The sequence below is a fragment of the Astatotilapia calliptera genome, chromosome 11 (assembly GCF_900246225.1).
Source record: "Astatotilapia calliptera chromosome 11, fAstCal1.2, whole genome shotgun sequence".
NCBI classification, from domain to species: domain Eukaryota; kingdom Metazoa; phylum Chordata; class Actinopteri; order Cichliformes; family Cichlidae; genus Astatotilapia; species Astatotilapia calliptera.
In genome coordinates this window covers 17,525,843-17,550,661 of record NC_039312.1, presented here as the reverse complement: position 1 = coordinate 17,550,661, position 24,819 = coordinate 17,525,843, and the positions used below count along the sequence as shown (strand labels likewise).

The following is a 24,819-nucleotide window of genomic DNA, read 5'->3' as shown; positions in this document are numbered from 1 at the left end:
TTGATTGCCTGTGCCAAGAATGGATTATATTCATTTCAGTGACACTTGGGAATAAAGCGGTATTAGTCCAAACAAAACACTTTCTTGACAAAACAGATAATTACTTCCTCAGGATGAAAGTGCCTCGTGTTAGGTTTCATTGCATTTGCTGTCTGTTAAAGTATTTAGATTTGACTCTGTTATACATCTTATATTTAAAGCTTCCATTGTCAGTCTGCCTCATGCATGGCTATCATGCCTCTTTAATCAGAGAATGGCTTTCATTGCCCACTTTATCTTTACACTTTGGTTGTCAATAATAGTGCTTACTTCACCCTTTTCCAAAGCTGTCACCTGTCAACAGTCAGATCACGCTTTACACCCAGGTCAGCATCACAAAGTCGCTGCCAAGATGCAACAATCTGTCATGACGGGGCGCTCATGAAATGCCCGACATAGTCATGGTAGCTATTTGTGATCGCTGCAGAACATCAGTGGTGCCTCGTTTTATGTCCACCAACAAGCTGGACAGGATTTTTGATAAAGTTCTTTCCTCATTACAAATCCTTTAGAGATTCTTTTACTCTGGAGACTTCAAGGGGTAAATCCAAAAGGGAAAGATTACACACAGCGTAAGAGCAAACTCGTGCACTACACTGTAGCTCGTTTGATTGTTGTATCAGGATCAAAGACTTCACACAGCCAATAAATGAGTAGTATTTGGAGCTTGGTGTTTCTGGCTTGATGGGAGTTTCTTTACTGGTGCTGTGCTTCATTTACTGTACAGTTTGAGTTTTTCTCATTAAGCTGAGCCCTGCTGTTTTCAGTCAGGGCTATTTTGTTCAGTAGCTAAGTAGTGATGTTTGTGATTAAAATGAGAGAAGATACATTCTCTTTGCGATAACCAGCGCAACACATTTGAACAACTTGTTGGCTGGTGGTAGTAATTATGTGGAGGCATTAAGGGCTATGAAAGAGTTTATCCTTATTTCAAACTCTTCCTCACAGGTGCTACAGAGGACAGCAGCAGGCAGCAGAGGATCCAGTCTGTGTAGAAATCAGGTGCTTCAACATCTCCTTTCCATTAAGAGTAGTCGGTCACTGAGATGGTGTACTGTGACTCATGTGTTCACTTCCTATTCCTAGAGCACAGTCTGAAATAGATGTGGTCTCAGCACAACTGTGTTTATTGGACACAGTTTGCACTGGTGTTTTTCCCCACATGTCAGGTTGTTAAGAATAGGAGGGAGCAGAGAAAGTCGGGGGCAGAGAGGCCGAGAGGGCTGAGAGAGGAAGGGAGGTAAAGCTTGCTAGGGGGGAGTCACCGAGGGTATTGCTGATAATTGGCTATTTTCCAATTCAACTTTAGAAAGGAAGAAAAACTTTTAAATTCTCCTTCTATTGCAGCACATAAAATACAGCGTTTTTTGATTTTAAGGATCATAAAGTCTGAATTGAGTAAAGCACTTGGCTTTGTGGATCTGTCTTTTATGGATAAAAAGATTTTTTTTTAAAAAACCCAGAACTATAGCATCTGCGCACATGTGACAGAATTGGAATATATGAAGTGAGATTTTAAACTTTTCTCTTTAGACATCTGGCCTTGCATCTATATGCACATTTTACTGCAGTAAGAAAAACTGTTTGCCCTGAAGCAGCTGCCAAGCAACACATGGGGAATAGCCTAGACTCAAACTCCTTCCAATTTTATATACACAGTTTATTAGAGAAGCATATAGATGCAAAAATAATAATGCTGCGCCCCAGCCGTTACCACAGGTTTGCGGTAACTTGGTTGAACCTTGCTGCAGCTGGCCTTGCTGCACGGTCCACCTACACCAGATGGACTTAAAATGTTGATCCCCTCGTTTATATCTGTGTCAGGCTTTTGTCTGGTATGTTGAATGGATGCGTTCTTTAACTTCTCTCCTCGCTCCACTACGTATCTGTGTCAGTGCTGGTGAGTATGGGGGAACCCTGCTGAGCAGGTGAAAGGGTGGACGACACAAAAAGTGGAGGGAAGAAAAAGGGGAGGGGGGGGCATGAGGATATTTATGTTGTGAGGGTCACCCCACCTGGTAGCTAAGGAATGACTCATTAAGCAGGCGGGCACTAATGAAAGATTTGTCTGTCCTCACACTGGCCTTGCTGTCATGTCTCTCTCCTTGTCTGGAATTCTGCAGATTCCACCATCACTTTCCACTTCTGTTTCTCTTTGACAGTGTCAGATAGTATCTTGATGGATAATTAGCATGCAGTTTATTGAAGAGACTTAACCAGAGATAAGTAGCCCTGTAAGAGGTCTGCAGAGGAGCGTCTAAAGAATAATGAATGGCTGTATGAATCTAAACAGTAAGCTAAAAGACAAATGCTACTGCTACCTTCTGGAAGAATTATCGCAACTGACAAAAGCATTAACTCCGTTCCAAGCCTTATGTAAACACATCAATAAACACAACAATTCAGTATCTCCGCTTCCATCGTGGGACAATGAGCGCTGTTGAGCTCTGAGCCGACTTTTGTGTTTATTGGAACTTGGCTGTGGTATGCCTTGGTATCAAATGCCTCTGCCAGGATAGTGTTGCAGACCAGAAACCCGATCCCCTTACCGCTCTCATGAGAATGTAGATAATGTTCATTCTGCGCAGTGTGCAGAGGAAGTCCAGGTAGGTGCAACATCTGTGGAGGAAATCGCATCAAAATAAATTAGCATGGTTTATTTGCATGTTTCTAACACTGTCATTAAAATTCTTCAAAGAACATGTGCTTTTGTGCTGGGACTCCAGACATAATTTATCACCGACCTCGTAAGATCTCTGCTGAACATCGTTCATGTAGAATCGATCTGTATTAATGACAGCAAACCAGGCGCAGAGACGCACATTTGACTTTCGGTCTCGCACTGTATGTCAGCTCTTTTTTCCCCAGTAGATTAAGCCCACATTTACTAGTTATTTTGATGATTTTGATCTTGTTCCAAGCCTCAGCAGTTTGCCTTTGCTCTGAGACTTTCACACCCCGTAGGTCCATGTACGGCTTGCTGCCAGTGACAGTCTTCTCCAGTCTGTGTGGCCCTGAGTCAGTTTCCTCTAATCTAAACCATCAACTCCATATGTCTTCTATCACAGCTTCCAAAGCATTTGAATAAACTCCAGGCAACAGGAACAAATTAATTAATGTCTTTATTCCTCTGTGCACTTTGTAAACTGCCTGGGTGAGTGTGCGCATATTCCTGCATGTGCGCAACATGTGTAGTGCACTTTAGTGCCCACACACTCCCACACATATACAGATATTTTCCGTAAAATTGTCTTGATCCTGCACTTAAAATCCAAACATGTTGGAATTGATCTTATTTATACCTGCATTCCTGCTTAATGATTTCCACCTGAGTGCTATAATCTGCTTTTATTGAACCATCATTCACCTTATGTTTTCCCTCAGAGAGTAGGGGATAAAAACAGCAGAGAGAAACCCCAGTCCACAAAATGTTGCAATCCATTGCACGTGTTGGGAGGTCTTCCACCTTAATTACTTGTGTTTTCTCTTCATAAATTTTGGAACACAAGGTTTCCGTTACCGAGTGAGAAAGGAGAAAAGGAAGGGGAAAAAATGAAAAGGAAGCAGTGTTGATGTTGTTGTTCTGTTATGTTTCGTGACTGCAGAGGGCCATTATGGATACTGTAAACTCAAAAGTTTCTCATGAAAATACCAAAAGAGGAAAATGAAAGAGGGTTTCCTTCATCCTTAGACATGGTAGCTAGTGATGTGGCAATTCTGGCTCATGTGAGACTGTGCTCTCCCAGATGGCTACAGTTTGTCTGACCTCAGCTTTGACCTCTTGCAGAGTCTGTGGCCTTTACTGACCAGTGGAACAGCTCCTGGCTCCCTGGGACAGGGCTAAATTCAGACGTGGGCAGGCAGTGGCTTGTGACTGAAGGTCTAGCTTTGAGCTGAACAGAACTTTGAGGCGCTAAGTGAACTTTAATGTTGTGAAGCTACGGTACATCTTGATTCATGTAGTTTGTAGGTTATTAGTTGGTTGATTTAACCAGGACCACGAGAACTGATGCTTTTTTTTTTTTTAAGTAAATATTGTGGGAAGTGCCTGAAGTGTAATAAGTGATCAAAGCAGCTCGTGCACCACATGGCAGACAGCTTGAATTGCACACTGTTGCTACACTAACAGATGTCAATTTTTTCTGTCCTCCTATTTAACCTGGCAATGCTTTACACACAGTGTTTGCTGCTTAGAAACACTGCTACGACATTGCTGCTTCTGCGACTATACTGTAATATACTATAACAGTGGTCATTTGATGATCTGATCTTAGATATGGACAAAGTTTCAAACAAAGGTGATATACAAGTAAACCTTGTGAGGCAAAAACGTCAGACTGTTATGTTTAGGACAGTTTTTTTCCTAATCTTTGTTCTCACTGACATCAAGCTGACAGGAGGTACCTTATAGGGTTGTCAAAAAAGTCAATACGCAGATTCTAATTGATGCTAACAATTACTTTGGTAGCCTACAGCATAAATATCAACAGTGCTTGCCTTAGCCTCCTCTTTCTCACACCTTGACACGGCAGCAGTGCAGACAGACAGGAAAGCAGCCTCTGCCCTCACCAGCAGCTGAACACATGAACAGCATTTAAATTTACTGAACTTGGTCTTTACTTAGAAATTTGGGAGGTCGGTAAAGCCCCTGGTTCAGTGAAGTAAACAGGCACATATTAACCATGTTAGCCATTTAACTATTACCAATTGCATAACCACATTAGCCATTTATTAAGTTAGCATTTACGCAGCGGCTAACTGCTATTAAAAGAAGTAGAGTCCAATAAAAAATATGAGCCTCTTTAAGTTTACTCCAGGTAGGGAAATGGGAAAAGTCTCCACCATGTTAACAGGAGTAACAACATATGAAAAAAAACATTTTTCCTTTCTATCTCTTTCTCTCTTCTTTTGATGTTATGAGGACTTTCGGTAAACCTGGCGCTCTAACCAGGTCACATGTTCGAGTATTGTATAACATCTTAACTTTTCTTACGTCGTCACTCAAACATGTTTTTGTTTTTAACTTGTGTAAACTTGCTAATTAGCAGCACAGCACACACAGATGGAATGGTTAAGTGGGTGATGAAAGACTAAAGACCTTGCATAGTGATTTGCTTTTAGCTAAAAATACTCATCCAGTCATTGTTAGTCTGACAGACAGTGATGAGGTCAGATGTCTAGATAGTCCAGAGTAAAATTCAAAGCATTTAACATATAAACACAAGAGTTTTGTCTGCCCCCCAGTCTGCTGGAAAATTGTCTGAGGCCTCACACCATACTTCATGCTTCTCAACCTTCTCCCATCTCTGCATCCCACATGAAAGCTTCTGATGCAATTGTGCAACATGTATAAAAGGAAAAAGATTTATTTACATGGCAGTACAATATGTTAAGGATCTTTTTCTTCAACATCCACTCTGTTTGCTTTTTGGAGAGGATGTGTCAGAGTTTAATTTACACCAGTGTATGTGGGGTTGTCCTGCCCAGTGGGGTCTTTGTGGGTTTCCTGGCTGTGCTTTGGATGTGGTTTATGCGTTCTGCCTGCTGCGCAATGCATAAGCAGCAGTAGTCATCCTTTTCATTTTACAGTGCGTTCTGGAATAAAGGCATGTGAACAGTGTTTGCAAGGTTAATGACTTTGTTGGCAAATTAGTTTCGCTATTTATCGTTTCATTTGTTAGCTGGACCACAGTGGGTTTTAGGGTAAGGTTGAGATGGAGATTTCAATGAAAAAGTGACTCATACAAACCTGAAACGTGAAGCTGGAATTTGCTGGCAATGACACATTGAATCATAAGGTATTTAAGCAGCAAAGGACAGATTTACTTTCTCAGCAGCAGCGTGACCATCCCTGAAGTCCTGGCCTGTCTGAATGTATCAGCCCACCACAGCAGTTTTTTTTCTTAACTCTTCCGCTCTGAGCACATTCCTGACAATTATGAAAATCCTGCTCTTACTTTTATGATTGTTATAATTATGAATGCATTACATCCCTGTAGCTATTTGAACTGAGAAAAATGCAACGGTGTGTTGCCGTTTAAGAGAGGAAAACAGCTGCTTTCTCTGGTGCATCAGCAAGAACCATCAAAGAAACACTTTCACTGCATTGAGTCATTCTGCAGTCTTCGGTTGGCTTGTCAGTAAAAGCCTAAGGTGAAGTTGAAGATGACAGGAAAGATGAGCAACCAGAACTCAGATGCACCCTCAGACCCATTGTTTTAACGGTGAGGGCGTCTTGTTTTAGGGTGTGAAGAGTAATGAGCAACATGACTCGACATGACATTAAAAAAAATGTACATTAAAGCAATCGTAAGGTTAGACTGCAGAGAGATGCTTTGCTTCTATCTGCAGCTGAACTTCAATCAAAACTGAACGATGCCCAGAAAGTTTTTATGTGAGCAAACTATGTGCTATCCCTCATGTCTTCCTTTGTTCATATAACATTTGGTTTGCAAAAGCCCTCAATACAAATCCATGGCCAATGTAGTAAACTGTCGAGTTTGAATAGTCAGGTGGTTTCATGTGAACATGACTCACAAACATTTCTTGTAAATAAACGAGGTCCCACTCCAAAAGTTCTTTCCTAAATAAAGAAGTGCAGAGGGCCCATACGTTTGGGTGCATATCTGTGCCAAATGGTATGGAACTAATCTCCACTGAGTTATTTCTCATTAGAGATGGACCTCTGAGAGGTGCATCGGTGTGTGGACCGTAGACGGGGACAGGGAAGGAACTGTCTGTTCCTGCAGTTGATTTAATGTTGCACAGGAATAACTTTATGACAAATTTAATGCTGTACAAACTACATGGTTAAGTAGAGAAGCACAAGCCCTTTGTGCAAAGCTGCAGTGGAGCTGTACGTGGAAGAATTTTCTCAGTCTTACCGCTGCTGACAGACATACACGCACGCACGCACAGACAGACACCGACACACGCCATGCTACTGGGATTTAGTCAAACTCAGTGGAAACCCATGTGCTGATGCATCACTGTTATAGCACTCTGTTGACTGATTATTGTGGAAGTGCAGTAAAGACTTTTGGAAGAAAAAGGGCACACTGATTCAGGGCTTGAGGTTAAGTAGAACCACAAATCAGGCTTGATTTGTATGTTGAAGGTGTGATGAGTAACTCAGAGTTATCTCGCTCTGTTTTTCCACCCCAGTGATCAGAGAGTTTGTCTGTTTAGAGATCGCTAATCTGAACTCTTAGTCATCTTCCTGCCGGGCATAAGGTATGACCCTACCTTGACCTCGAGGGGAGAAAGAGTTGTTAAAAAGCTTTGGCACGTTTTTACATGATGTTCAATCAGTGCAGATATAATGGCACAGTCACGGTAGTAGTCATAATACAAAGACTCAGAATACGTGGCATTATTTTATCTTTATTTGTTTTCGAGCCATAAAACTCAATGCAATTTATACCATTATTAGTGTTGTGCTATTAAAATTTACATTTCTTTTCCTTTTATCAATAGAATTACAATGTGCTTAACCACAATAATGACAGTGATTAAAAGGAGCGTATAAAACAAAATAAAACCGATCCAATTACAAAAATGTGTCAGCTTTGAGAAGACAAAGTGGAGACTTGGCAATGGTGATTCGCTAAGGCTGGAGTCACACACTGTTCGGGGGGGGGGGGGGGGTAAAGTGAAAAGGTCCAGTCTCACTTCCTTCCTGTTATTTTTAAAGACATAAATTACCAACATCACACAGCTTCCCTTCTTAATACCTCTGGACTTGTAGAGATTTATTCCTTCTGGATGTTGCTGCCAGTGACTTGCTAGGACTCTTCCGTAGAAGGCTAACGCTTATCAGGCATTTGAGTCATGTACGGCACCGAATGTGCAAAGCATTTAAGGCCCGGGTCTAGTCATACTGAATACCACGAAAGTCACGAATTACTGTGCAAATAAGACATCCTTTAAAGATAATGAACTCTGCTAGAATTGAATAGTGAGATGTATGATTTCAACAATGTCGTCAAACATGAGCCTCTGAACCGCATGTGGCCCTGTCCCAGGAAGTCTGCATCTCCAGTTACTTGTCTGTCTGTAGAGCGAGTGGATCACGTTATTAAAAGTGTGTAGGGTTACTGTGGACAACCTTTTCTTGCGATAACACGTCCTGGAACATGGCAGCAGGTTTTAAACTAGGAATGCAATTTAGAGCCAAGTTTATATTAAACAATATTAAGACAGATGTAAGCATGGCGATATTTTAAAATGTAAGGTATTTATTTGTGTTAATAACTACAGTGTTGTTCTGGCTGAATTTTTTCCTTCCTCAGATGTTTGTTGTCCTAGTGGACCTCCCTGTCCTAGCTCTTGCTGCGTGTGAAGTTTTATGTATGCTGTGAAAATGCTGTGTGACACCGAAAAGGCACCAGACCGCGAGTGCTCACTCTGTCTGGTCTATTCTCTAGAAGGTCTAGAAGTAGCCTTTGTTTGTCCACAGAACTGGCAGAAAACAAACCCACTCCTTCCTCTTGCTCTCTTTCTTTCTCTGTCAGCTGAAGGGATTTGCTCTACAGCTGAGGAGGCAAGCAACAATAATGAATAGGAGCCTCTTGCTCTGCATCCCATCTGTATATGCTCGTCAGTGTGTGTTTCTCACAGTTCATTTAATGGCAGCTCTCTCAGAGTTTGTGTGTGCAGGGTGTATGCAGAGCAATATGTTGTTTCTCCTGTTTGTGTGTTCTAAGTATTGCTGGTCATGTTTTTGTGGTGTGGTTGTGTGCGAGAGTGAGCCTTATTGATGATGCCTTTTTCTTTTTTTGTACATACTAATGTTTTTACACCTATCCCTTCAAGTGAAACTGTGTATACAGCTATAAGATGCCAACAGAGAGTAGCTCTGCATTGGACTGTGTTGCTGTATCTGCAGCAGTAGCAGGCAGGTTTTGCTGAGTCAGAGCGAGTTCACACAGCAGTGATGATTGAGCGTTTAAATCTGCGCTCAATGGTGCCACTCGCTGGCAAACTTTGCAAACTGCATGCAGGGAGAAGGATGGGCAATAGCAGTTGCAGGAAATGTATGCTTTTATTGCTGTCAGTCACAACTCTCCTTTACTGCTCTGTAGAGTTACCATAACTGATTAAAGCATGTATTGTTTCTTAGCCTTTGCGGTGGCTATTTCCAGCATGACTTTGTATGATGTTAGCAGGAAACATCCTCTGTTCTCTAACTCACTGCAGATGTTCTCTGAGTTGCTCCTACTGTTTTGCTCTCACTATTTCTCTTTTTGGATAGCTTTCATATTTAACCACTGGGGATAATTGCTTCCAATGAGTGCACGATGAAGGGGTTTTCTCTACATTTTCAGTCCATGGAAACGTCAAGTTTGATGCAGTTAAAACACATTACTTTAAAGCAAAGTCAGAATCATCCTGCAAGTCTAGTAACATTACATACCACATGTGTGACTGTCAGCTGATTTTTTTTTTCCACTCACCCCTGATTTCTTTCCATACAGAAAAACTCTACAACTCAACAGGACGGGAGCTGCGGAGAGCCCTCTTTTCCCTCAAGCAGATTTTTCAGGTAATTATTTATTCATTCTAGCTGATGTCTAGTAAGAGCATCTTAAAACTGCACCTCATTCAACCCCCACAGTGCTTTGTGTTTCTCATAATCATTTTTTCAAAATCTTGTGAATTCTTTGGTCAATTTAAACGCATTAACATACAAGAAGTCAGTGCACACATTCACGCTCGCACTTGGACACATTACTGTTTTCTTGAGGCAGAGTTGTGCTGCTGAGAGTCTGCCTTCGTGGCAGCTGTGGAGTGTTCAGGTCTGGTCATACTTCACACTCTGGGCTGGGCTAGCGGGCAGTCGGTCGCAGAGGGGGAGGGATAACTGACAGTTAAATGGAAAAGAGAGCAACAGGCATTGATATATGCTCAGGATATATTAATATACCTTACTTTTTACACTCTGAGTGTCCCTGTGAGTTATCAGCTGTAGAGAACAGTGACAATTCTTGTAAAATATCTCTGATCGATGTCTTTCTTCCCTACATTCCAGTTCTGTAATACACATGTATGAGTTTAGTAACTGCTGGTCATTCTGTTTCTTTAGTGCACGCCTTTATGTTTAGGCTGTGCCAAATGACTGGAGTCTCCATCACAGATATATGGTAAATATGTTCTGGAAGCACTTAGACTTCCTCCTGGGGGAGAAGTAGCCCTGACCACCCCACTGTGTTTATTGCTGCTTTCCTCTCGATCCCATCTGAACAGTAGAGCGCATCAGAAAATGTTAAATCCTGCGGAAAACCTAATGCTTGGCCTTAAATTATGGAGTCATCGACAGGTGTGAGAGGTGCAGGTGGTTTTGTCATCAAGGACAAAATGTGGGATGAAGTGGAGGGGCCGAAGCAACAGGAATCCATTTGAACAAGCTGCAAACAGATTGCACTTCTCACTGCATCTGCAGCCACTTTTTACTGAATTTGAGAAACTTCTGCTGAGTGTTAACCAGCTGATGATTTGGAATGAGTAAAGTGTGTCTGTAGCTGTTCTCTTACAAGAAATAGTTTTTTTGCCTGCAGTAAAACAAATATTACAAGTGTTGTTTAGTAAATCTTTTTTGCAGGAGGATTAACCAGTGGTTTTACCCACTGTGCGCAGATGAAATTACTATAATTTGCTCACATTAAGTCACCAGCTCTCTTGTTTTTGTGGCATTCATTTAGTTATAATATGATCAAGATAAGATGGACCTTTCTGTAATGACTATCTGCACTAAACCAAGCGCTGCAGGCCAAAGAGAAAATACATTTTCTTGGGTAAACCGTGCCTTTAAAGATCAGCATAAATTATCTCACTAGATTCTTGAGCTGATTTTATCAGATTACTGTGCTTCTTAAGCTTACTTTTTATTAGCCTTATAGCTAAGTATATAATGCCCAGAATAACTCTATCAATATAATAGTATAAAGTAAAAAATGCAGATAAACTGTATATTAAAATGGATGTAACCACTGTGACATTCATTGTGCTTCACTCACATCATTTCATTTACTTTATTTATCCATAATTTTATTTAAACTTATATAAAAATGTGTATGTATCACCCAGACACAGAGTTTAGTTAGTTAGTGCTGTTTGACATACAAATAAAGTGCTAGAGTTTCCCTCACCAAAACTGAAGAAGACATTGTTTGGATAGGTTGTTAGTACAGTTACCCACAAGAACGCCACGGTACCTGCCAGATATTTGCATTTAAAATACTTCAAAAGGCACCAACATGAAAAACGAGGTAGAGATGTTGAGTTTGTTAGACATGAAGTCTAGCAGAAAGCTAGTAGCCATACAGTGTCTGCCTGTGTTTGTACCCACATGGCTCAGCATAGGTACCTCTAATTATTCATAACTGTTAAAGTTAATGCAATTAAAACAATGAGTTATTTAAAAATGGCTCCCCATACAGTTGATATGAAAGGGTGTTAGCTTTTGAGACCAAAACTGTTTTCAGCAAAAGGCTGTAAGCATGTTTGTTTTTGCTAGAAATTTGGCCATTTTCACAAAGGCATCTATGAAATCTGAGTTTCATTTGGAGCCATCCTTCAGTGACCATAGAAGCAACTGTCGGGTTTTTAAGTTTAAGCTTCAAACTTTCCTTTTTGATGAGGCTCATAGTTGGGGCTGGATTAGGTGACCCTGAACAATTCTTTAGTTATGCTGCTAAATGCTCAGGCTGCTGGGTGATTTCCCATAGTGCACTGAGTGCCATGCATTTATATGCTGCTGCATTTTCTTTTCTCTCCCATAGTTTGTGGGGTTTTTTGTCTTTTCTTTTCTGATGTTGGCTCTCTCTGGCTGCTGGAGGTTCCTTCCTGTTAAAAGGGAGTTCTTCCTTCCCACTGTCACCAAATGCTTGCTCATATAAGATGCTCTCATTTCTGGCTTTTTTACCTTGCAATATGAAGTGCCCTCTCGAGGCAACTGCTGTTATGAATCCACACAAAATAAATAAAATGTTTGAGTTTATAATCTTGGATATTTTCCTTTTTCTCTGTTGCCAGGATGACAAAGACCTTGTGCACGAGTTTGTGGTGGCCGAAGGACTCACGTGTTTGATAAAAGTTGGAGCCGAAGCCGACCAGAACTACCAGAATTACATCCTCAGGGGTATGTACGTTGCAGAACGGCACAGCTTTGCACCAGTGAAGCTGACAGCCCCCCCCCCCCCCCCCCCGACCTCAATTTTACAACACAAGGATGTTATTAATCAATCCAGTAACACTTTTCTTTCCATAAACCTATCTACAGCCACATGTGTTTATATAAACTATGTAAATTGATGATTCTGCATGATGACCTTCTCACACTCACACATTTTACCCGTATAAACAAACTCAAATGTGTGCCACAGATAATGTGGATGCTAGGCCAAGTTTAGCAGCTGTTTAATTTATGTCTCCCGTGTCGGTGATGTCAGAGATCATGTGCGTTGAGGTTAAAAGGGGGCAGGGACAGCATGTTTTGGGGATACTAGAGGTCCACAGCTCTCTCTCTCTCTCCAAGGTCACTACCATTTAACAGCCTGCTGTGAGGAGGTGGGTCACACACGCTTAAGTGTCTAATAAAAGTTCTGGCAGGATATTGCAGATCATAAAACTAATTTTCCTCTCCTCCCTCTCATTTTTATTTTCCCTGCTCCTTATTCAGATTGGTTGCACTTCTGTTGATTAAGTTGGACTCTTGACGTCAGTGCTTTATTAGATGTTTGATTTTATATGTAGAACACATAATAAACATGAACTTGTTAGCTTGGATCGAGTCATTGCGGTTAGAAAAAAACAAACAAAACAAAAACAAAAAACCAATTGTGTAGCTCAGTCATCTCATCTGTGGTTTCTTCATTAAGCCTCCCTAATAAAAGGTCACAGTGCAGCTGACCCCTGTAATTTGGTTGCACATTTCCAACAGATGTAACCTCCCTTGTGTTTACAAACTAAGCTACAGCATGAGCCCAAATGCTTCCTCTCTAATTTTCTAACACGCCAATGTTGATTTTTTTATTTATTTTTTTGTTACTAAAGAAAAAAAGTGACAAAGTACTGATGGTGCCCCCCCGGCAGGTTATAAACATGAACATGACCCCTGCCTAGACCGCCTCTGCAGGCGTGCTGATCTTAAATGTTGGAGGCTTCATCTAAACTTGGCCCCGTCTCTGATTCAGACAGATAAATCACACGGGTTAAATGGCCAAAACATGACAGGCAGATAACAACTGGTTTTTGGAAACTTCAGAGTTTACCACATGCAAGAGATGTTAGTGTCATACAGCTGTGAATGATGAGACCACTTCTCATATCTGTTCACTCCTCCTTATTGTGACATCCATTTTTTTCCTTTAATGTTTGGCAAAGCATGTGAGACTCTTTCCTTTCCTTCGTGTGCTAGTTTATCGCCTCATCTCTGCGGATTGGAGTCCTGCCCCTTTCCCCGTATCTTTACATCAACATGAGAACCTAAACCAAACTAGCACTCTCCCTGAAGCCCGTCTAACCCATTTCAATTTTTGACCTAATTTCTCCTGACCAGCTGAGGAAATGTGGAGTGTAGTAGATCACCCTCCCTCGTGAGCCATGTGTTGGCGAACGCAAGTCGAGCATGTGCTGGAACCCAGATGTACAGGTCAGAAATGAATATAGATCTGGCGGCTTTACTGCTGATGACTTCCAAGAGGAGCTATGTCATAAGGATTCCCAAGAGGGGAGTGAATTATTTGCCTGAAATTTTCACACGTGCACACACAGAGAATGGAACAGAGGCAGATAGCAAACCAAGAGCAGTAATTGCTTTGGTATCAAACACTGATCACTTCTAATGCTTTTTGCTGTAATGTCTTTCAAGTTGAGCCCAGTAAAGGAGAAAAAAAAAGAAAAGAAAAAAAAAAAGGAAAAAGTTGAGAGGAATGTGGCCTTGAACCCTGGTCTGTCTGGTGTGCATTAAAAACCTCCCGACAAAACAATCTTGCTCTCTTTCAAGAATAAATATCAATCTTATGGGTCTTTTGTAGTTGAAAAAGGCACAGTCACACGTGCACACCAGTCTGCTTGCATTTTAGAACAACAGGTCTCCAGCCTTAGCTCTGTGGAACATTGCCTTCATTGTAAATGCTTGTTCCTGCAGCATTCTTAGCAATCTACACCATCTCACTTTGCTCTTTTTCTTCGTTTTTTTTTTTTTTTCTCTTTCCATCTTCTTAAACCCCTGGAGGTGTCTGTGGCGGGTTAGTGCTCCCTCAGTGATGTGAGTGGTTTCTGTGTCTGCCTGGTTGGGGTCTGGCCCCTTTCACGGCCCCTCACACCTGGCTCGGAGGGCTTCCAGACCTGGGCTTAACTCCTTGGAGACCTGCGATTTTTTTTCTTTTTCTTTTTTTGGACCCAGGGGAAAGCTTGTATGCCCTTATCACCCCATCAGAGGAAAGGGTGTGAGGTCACTGTTTCAGAGGTGCTCGTGCCATCTGGTCTTCCTGTAAATCTTACAATCAGCTGCAAACACAAGAGAGCCAAAAGGGCAATGAAGGCCTCATTAGGCTCGGTCGTGCTTCTTTCATGCTCATTTATTATCTTTCGAAAGCAGCTCTTGAAATCATAAATCTTTTGTTAATGAAATGAAAATCAGAGCAAAGGTTTCATAGTGTATGTTTCTTTAGTTAAGAATGTAGTTTCTCAAACCAAAAAGGTGTCAAATGTTGTCTCTCTGCAGCAGACTTGTTGCAGGTTGGAGAAGTTTGACTTGTAACTCGTGGTTAACATGCGAAAGAATGTATTTTAAACCATATCATTTTTTTCAAAACCTATCACAGAGTTAACATGATACATATCACTAATATATGACAAGAAGTTCCCAACCAAGCATCAGTATGTGACTAGTTGTTAGTGAGAATGCATTGATTAGAGATGTAGTTGTCAAAAGTGATGTGGCTCAGGAGGTAGCGTGGGTCGTCTACTAATCAGAAGGCTGGTGGTTTGATCCCTTGCCGTCAAAGTGTCCTCGGGCAAGATGCTGAACCCCAAGTTGCTCCTGATGTGTTTATTGGAGCGTGAGTGTTAGATAGAAAGCACATAGGTGTAGGACAACATGCTTATGAATGGATGAATGAGGCTTGTTGTCTAAGGCACTTGAGTACTCAAGCAGAGTAGAAAAGTGCTACATAAGAACGAGTCCATTTACCGTTTAGATTAGTTAGTGTTGTCTGGTTAGAAGCTGGTGGGTTTTACTTGTAACTGCAACTATTGTAGGCCTGCGCTTGACATATGGCATTGACTGTAATAAAAAACTGTTACTTAGGAAGCAAAGGTTCCCTGATTCGATGTCAGGAAAAGACACAAAGCCCTTTGGGGCTGTGCGTCTTTAATTTGACACAAAAAATCTGCCAAATACAACAGGTGGAGCTATCACTTGTGAATAAGGGAGCAGCTGAAAGTAGATTTGTCTTCTTCCTCTTCTGTAATTGCTTATCCCTCCTTTGTGGCACTCACAGGCTGCAGTATGTTATGTTACCACACTTTGAGAAGCATGGGTTTCATGAAGACCACATTTATAGTAAAGTCCAAAATGCTAATAAATCAGATGGTGGTTTAGGTCCACCCTAATATGTGCCTTTGTGCCATTCTGACAAAAAACGTTCTATTCTGTCTTAAAAAGTGCCAAATAAAATACTGAAAGTTGGCACAGTAACTCGTCGTTGTTAGTGCTTCCTCAGCCCCAAAATAAAAGCAGCTTTTGCCAAAAGGTCAAATAAGTTTCATCAGTAAGCTCAGACTTTTTTTTTCTTCACTGTGGTTAAAAAAAGATCCCTATGGTACTAATTATCATGAGCAAAACAGGCAGAGGAGTTGGAAGAACAAATGACAAGGTTTTTCCATTTGTAGAATTTATAGTAAGAACGCTAACAAAAGCAACAACCGTGTTTAATTGGTAACTGTAAAAATGGGAGCGACAGACAGAGAGGGCAGATTAAAGACAAACCAATTACAGTCAACATGAAGTAATTATTCCCTGCTTTGAAAGGTTCACTGTTGACATTCCTCGCCATAAGCTTTGTTTTGAGCTACACTTTCTCTGCGTGCACTTCTTCGAGGCCGTGCTATTTCAGCCTGCATGCTGCTGTTGACAAAACATTTGCCATCTGTAAGCACTGGTGGAAACAAATTGGAAGTGAAGCGTTAGTTTTTGATGTATGGGAATTTGGAGAAACAGACTCTTTTTTTTCTTTTTCTTTTTTGTTTCAGCTTCCAGAGCAAGTGAGGATATATATTTGATGGAAAACACATTTGTAAACAGGGCATAACTTATCTCCATACCCAAAAGGCCATCACACACTGAATTATACTGTATATACCTGGGCTTGCATGTTCTAACTTAGTCTTGAAAATTTATAGCTCTCAAAGATATGAGTCTAGAAGTATTACCTTATGCTATAAGTTATGCCCATATTTCATTTCATACTTTTATCTCATTCGCTCTTCCTTGGCTTCTATGTCTCGCTACCACTTTAAGATCTCCTGGTTTTAATGACACGGCTGTTATAATCCCACAATGCTGAAGCACCTTGACTTCCTGGTTTCCAGAAGGAAGTTCTCAAAAGGGCCGTGTGGGAAAGATAGATGTGTTCTAGTCAAGTGTTTCATTACCTCTTAAACTGTCTAGGACCTAACCACCCCCCCCCAATACAGCACACAGATCAGCTTTTAGAGCCACACAGCAGGAACTTTAGTGGCCGCCGTTTCCACAAAGTGCACCTGAAACACAAGAGCCTTTTGTTCAAATTTTAAGTGTCTGTAGTAGCAAAGGCTTTAAATTTTATATGTGACACACTAGCAAGACATGTGCAACGGTTTTCATCTGCGTGTCACAATCCAAAACGCTTCACCGTAAACAAAGGTAAGAGCAGCCAGCTTCATTTATGTACTCTGCACTTTGTAGCCGAACGGGCGGCTGTGGTGTCGAGCTGGAATGGAAACCTGTAGTTAAGAAAAATCACCATAGGAATAATCTAAGTTTTATATACAGTATTTGACTGGGCTATGATTTTAAGTTGGCCATATTAGGGATATTGGCTGCCACTGACATCAATGAGAGCCAAGAGTAGAAAAAAATCTGTTGGAAACCGAGGGTTAGAGCAGCCTTTAACCAGACAGATCGATAGATTGATATGTTAAGAGAAAGTTCTTGTGTATCTTAAGTGCAAAACAAAACACCAGCAGTACATTTTTTTAATACTGTGTGGATTTTTTTGGGGATTTTTTTAGCGTGGATTTTTTTAATCCACACTAAGGAGACTTTCAGTAGTCCTAAATTTAGATTCTGTTTTGATTGTTATGAGTGAAAACCCAGGCATAGCAGCAGTGTTGGAAGCTCTTCTTGGAAACAGTGCGTATTGTGTTGTCTGGATTGCTGTGCTGGAGGGAGACCTTTATGATGGCCCGTTGTCTGGATAAACATTTCCATTTTGTCTGTACCAAGCTGTGTGGATTTGTGCGAATGTATCAATATACTGCATGTGCTGGTTATTACAGGTGTAATCGTTTCCTTGTTAGTGTAATCGTGCAAGAATGACTTTTAAAAGAAGATAAAGTCATGCTTTGTTAATTTTTCTCTAGGGTAAAGGGAATTCGAGAGGGCCTTGCGGGAACTGCTGACACACATATGTAGACAAGAGCGAGACGGGGATCTCACGGAATGCCCTTGTTGTACCAATAGAAACTTGACCTCCTGGTTTGTAATGAGATCCCATGGGAACACGTGCATGTTTTCCACCCAATCTCATGCAGCTTTTTGAAAAGCCACTGCTCCCGCTGCCCTCTCAGTGCAAATCTTTTCAATCTGAAAAGCACTCACTCACTGAAACACACATAGACATTGTGGTGACGTGGATGTTCATTCATGCACACTTACAGCTTAAGTCTGCAGGTTATGGTCGTAATTCAATTTAGTTCAGTTCATTGTTATTTTTATAGCACCAGTTCACAACAACTGTAACCTCAAGGCATGTTATATTGTTAACTAAAGATGACACCCTTTGGTCAAGCACTTAGTGACAGTGGGAAGGAAAAACTCCCTTTTAACAGGAATAAACCTCTGGTGGAATGATGCTCGGGGAGGGGCAGCCATCTGTTATCACTGGTTAGGGGATGAGGGGAGGGAGACAGGATAAGATACACACTGTGGAAAAGAGCCAGAGATTATTAATAACTAATGATTAAATGTAATTATGGTTTATGAAAACAAGGAGAGGGAAAATAGGTGAGTGGAAAAGAAATCCTAATTGCATCATTTGAAGCCCCCAGGGTAACAAAGGGATGGTTCAGGCCACTGAGACACAGCCAATGAAGTCCCACCTACAAAGAATATTAAACATTATGGCTGTCCATTGAATTTGTATTAGGTGAATGTCTCTCTTTGTCAGTCCCCTTGGCAAGTAAAAAGAAAAACATTTTAAAGCTGCTGTTTCGTGGGATAGAACAACCTCATTTTTAAATGCTGCCAAAATTGGAAAAACTGAGCCTTTAATAAGATGTGCAATATCAGGCACCATCAACAGGAAGAATAGGAAACATTTTGTCACTGATAGGTCAAATATCTAAATGTCAGTTTTAAGTTCCTGCAAGTTAAGCTAAGGCATTTACACAACATTCAACTTGCATTACTGTAGTGGAATGTGGTTAATTTAGGAAATCGAGTAATGTTGTGTTTGCAAGTGCCTTATTCAGCTACAACAGCTTGCTAAGACACATATTACAGTTGGTTTCAACCAGCGAACTTCTCACCCTATCTCTAAGGGAGAGGCCAGCCACCCTTCGGAGGAAGCTCATTTCCGCCGCTTGTATCCGCGATCTCGTTCTTTCGGTCACTACCCACAGCTCGTGGCCATAGGTGAGGGTAGGGACGTAGATCGACCGGTAAATTGAGAGCTTCGCTTTTACACTCAGCTCCCTCTTCACCACGACCGACCGGTGCAGCGTCCGCATTACTGCAGCCGCAGCCCCAATCCGTCTGTCGATCTCCAGCTCCCTTCTCCCATCACTCGCGAACAAGACCCCGAGATACTTGAACTCCTCCACTTGGGGCAGGAACTCATCCCCGACCCGGAGTGGGCACTCCACCCTTTTCCGGCTGAGAACCATGGCCTCAGATTTGGAGGTGCTGATCCTCATTCCCGCTGCGTTACACTCGGCTGCGAACCGCTCCAGTGCGAGCTGGAGGCCCTCACCCGATGAAGCCAACAGAACCACATCATCCGCAAAAATCAGAGATGAGATTCTGAGGCCACCAAAGCGAAAGCCCTCCGCCACTTGGCTGCGCCTAGAAATCCTGTCCATAAAAATTATGAACAGAACCGGAGACAAAGGGCAGCCTTGGCGGAGCCCATCACCCACCGGGAACAAGTCCGACTTATTGCCGGCAATGCGAACCAAGCTCTTGCAACGGTTGTATAGGGATTGAATGGCCCGTAGCAATGGGCCAGACACCCCATACTCGCGCAACACCTCCCACAGGACGCCCCGAGGGACACGGTCGAATGCCTTCTCCAGGTCCACAAAACACATGTAGACTGGTTGGGCAAACTCCCATGCACCCTCAAGTATCCTCGAGAGGACAAAGAGCTGGTCCAGTGTTCCGCGACCAGGACGAAAACCGCATTGTTCCTCCTGTATCCGAGGTTCGACTAGCGGACGAACCCTCCTCTCCAGCACCCTGGCATAGACTTTCCCGGGGAGGCTGAGGAGTGTTGTAAATAATAAATAGTCTGTTGTAAATAGTTGAGAATGGGCCTTCGCTGGAGAGTCCGAGGGACCGCTCCGGCCTTCGTCTGCTGGAGGGTCAGTGGGACCGCTCCAGCCTTCGTCAGCCTTCGTTTGTCTTCGCTGGAGGGTCCGAGGGACCGCTCCAGCCTTCATCCGCCTTCGCTGGAGGGTCCGAGGGACCGCTCCAGCCTTCGTCGTCTGCTGGAGGGTCAGTGGGACCGCTCCAGCCTTCATCAGCCTTCGTCCGTCTTCGCTGGAGGGTCCGTTGGAGGGACCGCTTCAGCCTCCGTCTGTCTTCGCTGGAGGGCCCGGGGACCGCTTCGGCCGTCCGCCGTCGCTGGAGGGTCCGAGGGAGGGACCGCTTCAGCCGTCTGTCTTCGCTGGAGGGTCCGAGGGCCGGTCCAGCCTTCATCCGCCTTCGCTGGAGGGTCCGAGGGACCGCTCCGGCCTTCATCCGCCTTCGCTGGAGGGTCCGGGGAACCGCTCCAGCCTTCGTTTGTCTTCGCTGGAGGATCCGAGGGACCGCTCCAGCCTTCTGCAGCTGGTGGGCTGCGTGTCCGTGTTTGCAGCTGGTGGGCTGCGTGTCCGTGTGTGCAGCTGGTGGGCTGCGTGTCCGTGTGTGCAGCTGGTGGTCTGCGTGTCCGTGTGTGCAGCTGGTGGGCTGCGTGTCCGTGTGTGCAGCTGGTGGGCTGCTCATCCGCCTTCGCTGGAGGGTCCGAGGGACCGCTCCAGTCTTCATCTGCCTTCGCTGGAGGGTCCGAGGGACCGCTCCAGCCTTCGTCGTCTGCTGGAGGGTCAGTGGGACCGCTCCAGCCTTCATCAGCTTCGTCCGTCTTCGCTGGAGGGTCCGTTGGAGGGACCGCTTCAGCCTTCGTTTGTCTTCGCTGGAGGGTCCGAGGCACCGCTTCAGTCTTCGTTTGTCTTCGCTGGAGGGTCCGAGGCACCGCTCCAGCCTTCGTTTGTCTTCGCTGGAGGGTCCGAGGCACCGCTTCAGTCTTCGTTTGTCTTCGCTGGAGGGTCCGAGGCACCGCTCCAGCCTTCGTCTGCCTTCGCTGGAGGGTCCGTGGGACCGCTCCAGACTTCATCCGTCTTCGCTGGAGGGTCCGTGGGACCGCTCCAGCCTCCACCAGCCTTCATCCGGTTTTGATCAAACATTTCACTTGGGGTTACATGTTTGATTTTTGGGTTGGGGGGAATGTTACGTTTCGGTGTGTCAGTGTTTTGTTTTTGCGTGACTGTTATGTATTTCCTGCTTTACTTTGAAAGTCTGTGTTATTTTAGTGTGTTCAGTTTACGTTTTCCCTGTCTCGTCAGTTCTAATTTGCCCCAGCTGTGTTTCCCTCCTGTGGTCCATTCCCTGATTGCTCCTTCTATGTATTTAAGCCTTGTGTTTCAGTATGTCATGGTCGCGATCTCCCCCGTGTTGTAAATAGTTTGGTGTGTTTGTTGTAAATAAATAGTCTGTTGTAAATAGTTGAGAATGGGTTTGTTAATATTTTCGTTTGAGACACCTTCAGCTAAACATTGATATAAAATCTAATGTTCTGTGGTGGCTGCAAGCATTTTGTTATTTTTTGAGCTCTCACTTGCATCTTAGTTTATGTTTTCCCCTCAGCTGAATGTAGTTTTCAGATATTTGGCATATCCTGAATCAATAAAAGTGTCTGATTGTGAAATGAAAGACCAAAGCCCCACAAAAAAATCTAGATAGTTGTAGTTGGTAGTAACAGGGTTTGGTAGTCTAGAAAAAGCTAATAATATTTTTATGCCTTGGTGCTGGTGATAAAATGTTGGTGGTCAAAGGTCAAGGACACTGTGACCTTTCATGTATTCAATCCTGGTTAATGTGAGATGTCAGGTACAGCTGGAGGAAATTTTATTACATCTGGGACAAATTTCCAGTAAGACAAGAACTGATTGGGGTTCGGTGGCTCAAGGTCGGTGTCGCTCTGACCTCACAAACCAGTTTTTATCCATAACTCAAGAAATCATATGCTAATTATAACAATATTGTACACAAATGTCTTATAAAGTAAAGTGATAAAACATATTTTTATCCAAAGGTTGAAAGCTCGAGTCTGGATCGACGCCGACGTAAACAGCAAGTCGACTGGTTGGCAGAGGCATACAACCCTGAGGCTGTAATCCTAGTCATGTGTTATATAGCTTCAGTACCTGCCTAAAAATTTGGTCCTCTGGGATGATGGGAATAACTTCATGTGGTCAGTGGAAATTTAGGAAATGAGTGTTACGCGTGATTTCATCCCACAGCCTCTCAACTCTTTCTGCTCCACTGGCACCATTTTGGTTTTTTGCTTCCAGCATGTTCTCTATAAATTAAGTCACCAGTGTTTAAACTGACATACTGAGTCACGTACTCAAATATACACAAGCAAATACTCCATAGACTGCTTGACACTGTGTTGAAAATACTAACATTACCTACATTTACCATTTACCTACACAAACACAGCAGCATGTCATCACGTGTTGGGGTTAAACTTGAAACCTTCTTCCGACCGGATGTGTCCCACTCTGTCCTTCCTCTGTGTCAGACCCCTCCGGCCCTCACGTGAGCAGACGGCTTACATCTGAACCCACTTCACCCCACCTGCCTGACCTATATTCTGGCTCCCCTTATTCTTCTTACCTACATCTGTAGAAGTTTTTAGCCTGAGCAGACCCACTGGCAGCAGAGTTACAATCCCATCCCAGAGCCTGTTTTACGGTAACAGAATTCAGTATACAAGCCAATTATATTATAAGAATGTTTGATTTAGTTCATTTCTCAAGCTCTCATTTTATCATCTCTGACCTTGCTGTCTAAGGTACATAAACTCTAATTTGGAAAAAAAAATAAATCCTTTGCAGTTATGCAGCACGCAGGCACATAGATTGAAATCGTCAGTGTTTCACGGCTTTAAGGCTGATTTTTGTAAGCTGACTGTTTTTTGGGACTGAATTCAGTATGCGACTGGCCAGAACCAGACTCAATCACACTACTATGCTCTGAGGAGCAGTAAGAATTTACCACAGCTCATCTTTCAGTTCACTTTACAAGAGGGTGGATGTAACGCAGCAGCTTGTTGCCAAAGTCTTTCTCATTTGGATGCGGTGCAGAAATCATCTGTTGGACTTCTTCCAGTTGTTCATTGTCCTAAAATCATTTGATAAAATTTATTTGGTGCAGTAGCCCTTCTACTCTCTCAGCTGTTCAAGTACAAAGAGGTGAGCAGTAGAACAGAAAGTGATACCACATTTAGCTTGTTTATTCTCCTCATAATGTTGTAGGAGATTTTGCCCTGCTCAGCACTGCAGTGGGTCTGCGGTGCCTGTGGAGCTTGCTCAGCCAAATACTGGGGAGGCGCTCTGCGTTACTTCATGCTATTGTTCCATTAGGCCTGTTTGTTTGTCTTCAGGGAATTTGTTTGGATTTAGGCCCACAGTAAATTTTGTCAAATGCTGGCAGACATTTATTTAGGTCTGAAAATGGAAGCGTCCCCCTGTTGTTTTACTGTATGGGGTTCAAATAAGTAAGTCTGGTAGTTCAGGTAAGTCTGGCAGTTGGCTCAGTGATTGGAATTAGTCTGGCTTTAATGGTCTGGGTTATTAGCTGACTAACAAATGTCTTGGTCCAGTACAGTAGAGCTGAGTAATAAACTTGACTTTTTATGGCAGACAGACTCTAAGTCAGGACGGAGCTAGAGATATGGATGCAGAAATGAGAAATAATAAGAGTAATCAATCAGACTGTAACTTAATCAGTAACTGAAATTCATTCTTTTTCTTCTTTATAATATACTTTGCAAAGAACTGTGTGTTAACAAATTTTACTGAAACTATCAAAGATAAGTGTTTATTCGACAGAAAAGTTGAAATCATATTGTATACATTGTATATAGAAGGGCTGTGTGAAGAGCAATTATTCCTTTATTCTAATGAGAAAAGAAAAACAAGAACACACCTTGTGAATATGTACAGATGAAGTTTTAAAAAATATATGTTTCAAACTAAACCTGAGCCTACACCTCTTTAATGTTTTTATGAAAGTTTTATTTTGATGTGACACTTCTCTTCTTCATTACAGATGTAGGTGGTTCACAACAACAAAAAAAAGTTATTTAAGATGATTAATCACTAATTAATTTGGTTAAACAGGTTTTTACTGCTACAGTTGTTTTATACCCATCTGTCTCATCACAACTGATCACAGAGTGGTGAAAGCAGAGTCGAAGACAGCTTGATGAGCTTGCTGGTCTACTGTCATCAGTATCGCGTTAAAGAGCAGAGGGTTATCCAAAATATACGTCCACGAATAATCAGATAATGCTGTTTGCCTTTCAGCTCCCAGTGTCATGCTAACTTCCAGAGACACTAAGCTAGCATTTTTTGCTATGCTAGCTATAGAAGATGGATGGATATCCTCTTAACTTTTTTTTAAAAAAAATCTGCATTCACTGGTGCCAGTGAACTGTATGTTAAGAATTGATGCAACTAAATCGATATGTGAGATATGTGTATATATTTTTAATCAGAAAATCCTGTTGGTTCCCATGAACTGACTATGAACTCATTTAACCAGTCTGTTTTGGTATCTGAGAAAGGATGTCTCAGCTGCTAGTTTAAAGAATTATTGGATACAACTTGATGCTAATATTGTATATTATCTTTTCCATTAGAGTTAGAAGGAACAATAAATCACTGTATTAGTGTGCAGTATCCCTCGTTCTCTCAGTCAGATATCCTTTCGTTTGTGACATCTACATTCATAACAACATAGTGATGGTCAAATAACTTAGATCAAGGCTGCAAGGTAAAATCTCACTAACCAACTTTATTGATCCATCCATTTTCTCACCCCCTTGTCCAATTCAGGTTACGCTTAGGGCAGAAAAAACAGATTTTGATTGTTTTGAAGACTTGGGAAAGTGGAAACAAGCCATAAACAAAATACTTGCATGATACCAGTTTCTTAAAAGGAGCAGATAAGCAAACTCATTTTCCCGT

At 42.4% G+C, this 24,819-nt stretch overlaps 1 protein-coding gene across 4 annotated transcripts in view; it reads left to right on the top strand.

Annotated features, from left to right (window-relative positions):
* fhod3b (formin homology 2 domain containing 3b) overlaps positions 1–24,819 on the top strand; it is a 94,534-nt gene that overhangs the window by 42,341 nt on the left and 27,374 nt on the right. For all 4 annotated transcript variants that reach the window (XM_026185382.1, XM_026185381.1, XM_026185379.1 and 1 more), the window contains exons 4-5: positions 9,516–9,583; positions 12,073–12,178. In XM_026185382.1, the coding sequence (XP_026041167.1) occupies positions 9,516–9,583; positions 12,073–12,178 (174 nt within the window). The remainder of the gene's footprint in view (positions 1–9,515; positions 9,584–12,072; positions 12,179–24,819) is intronic.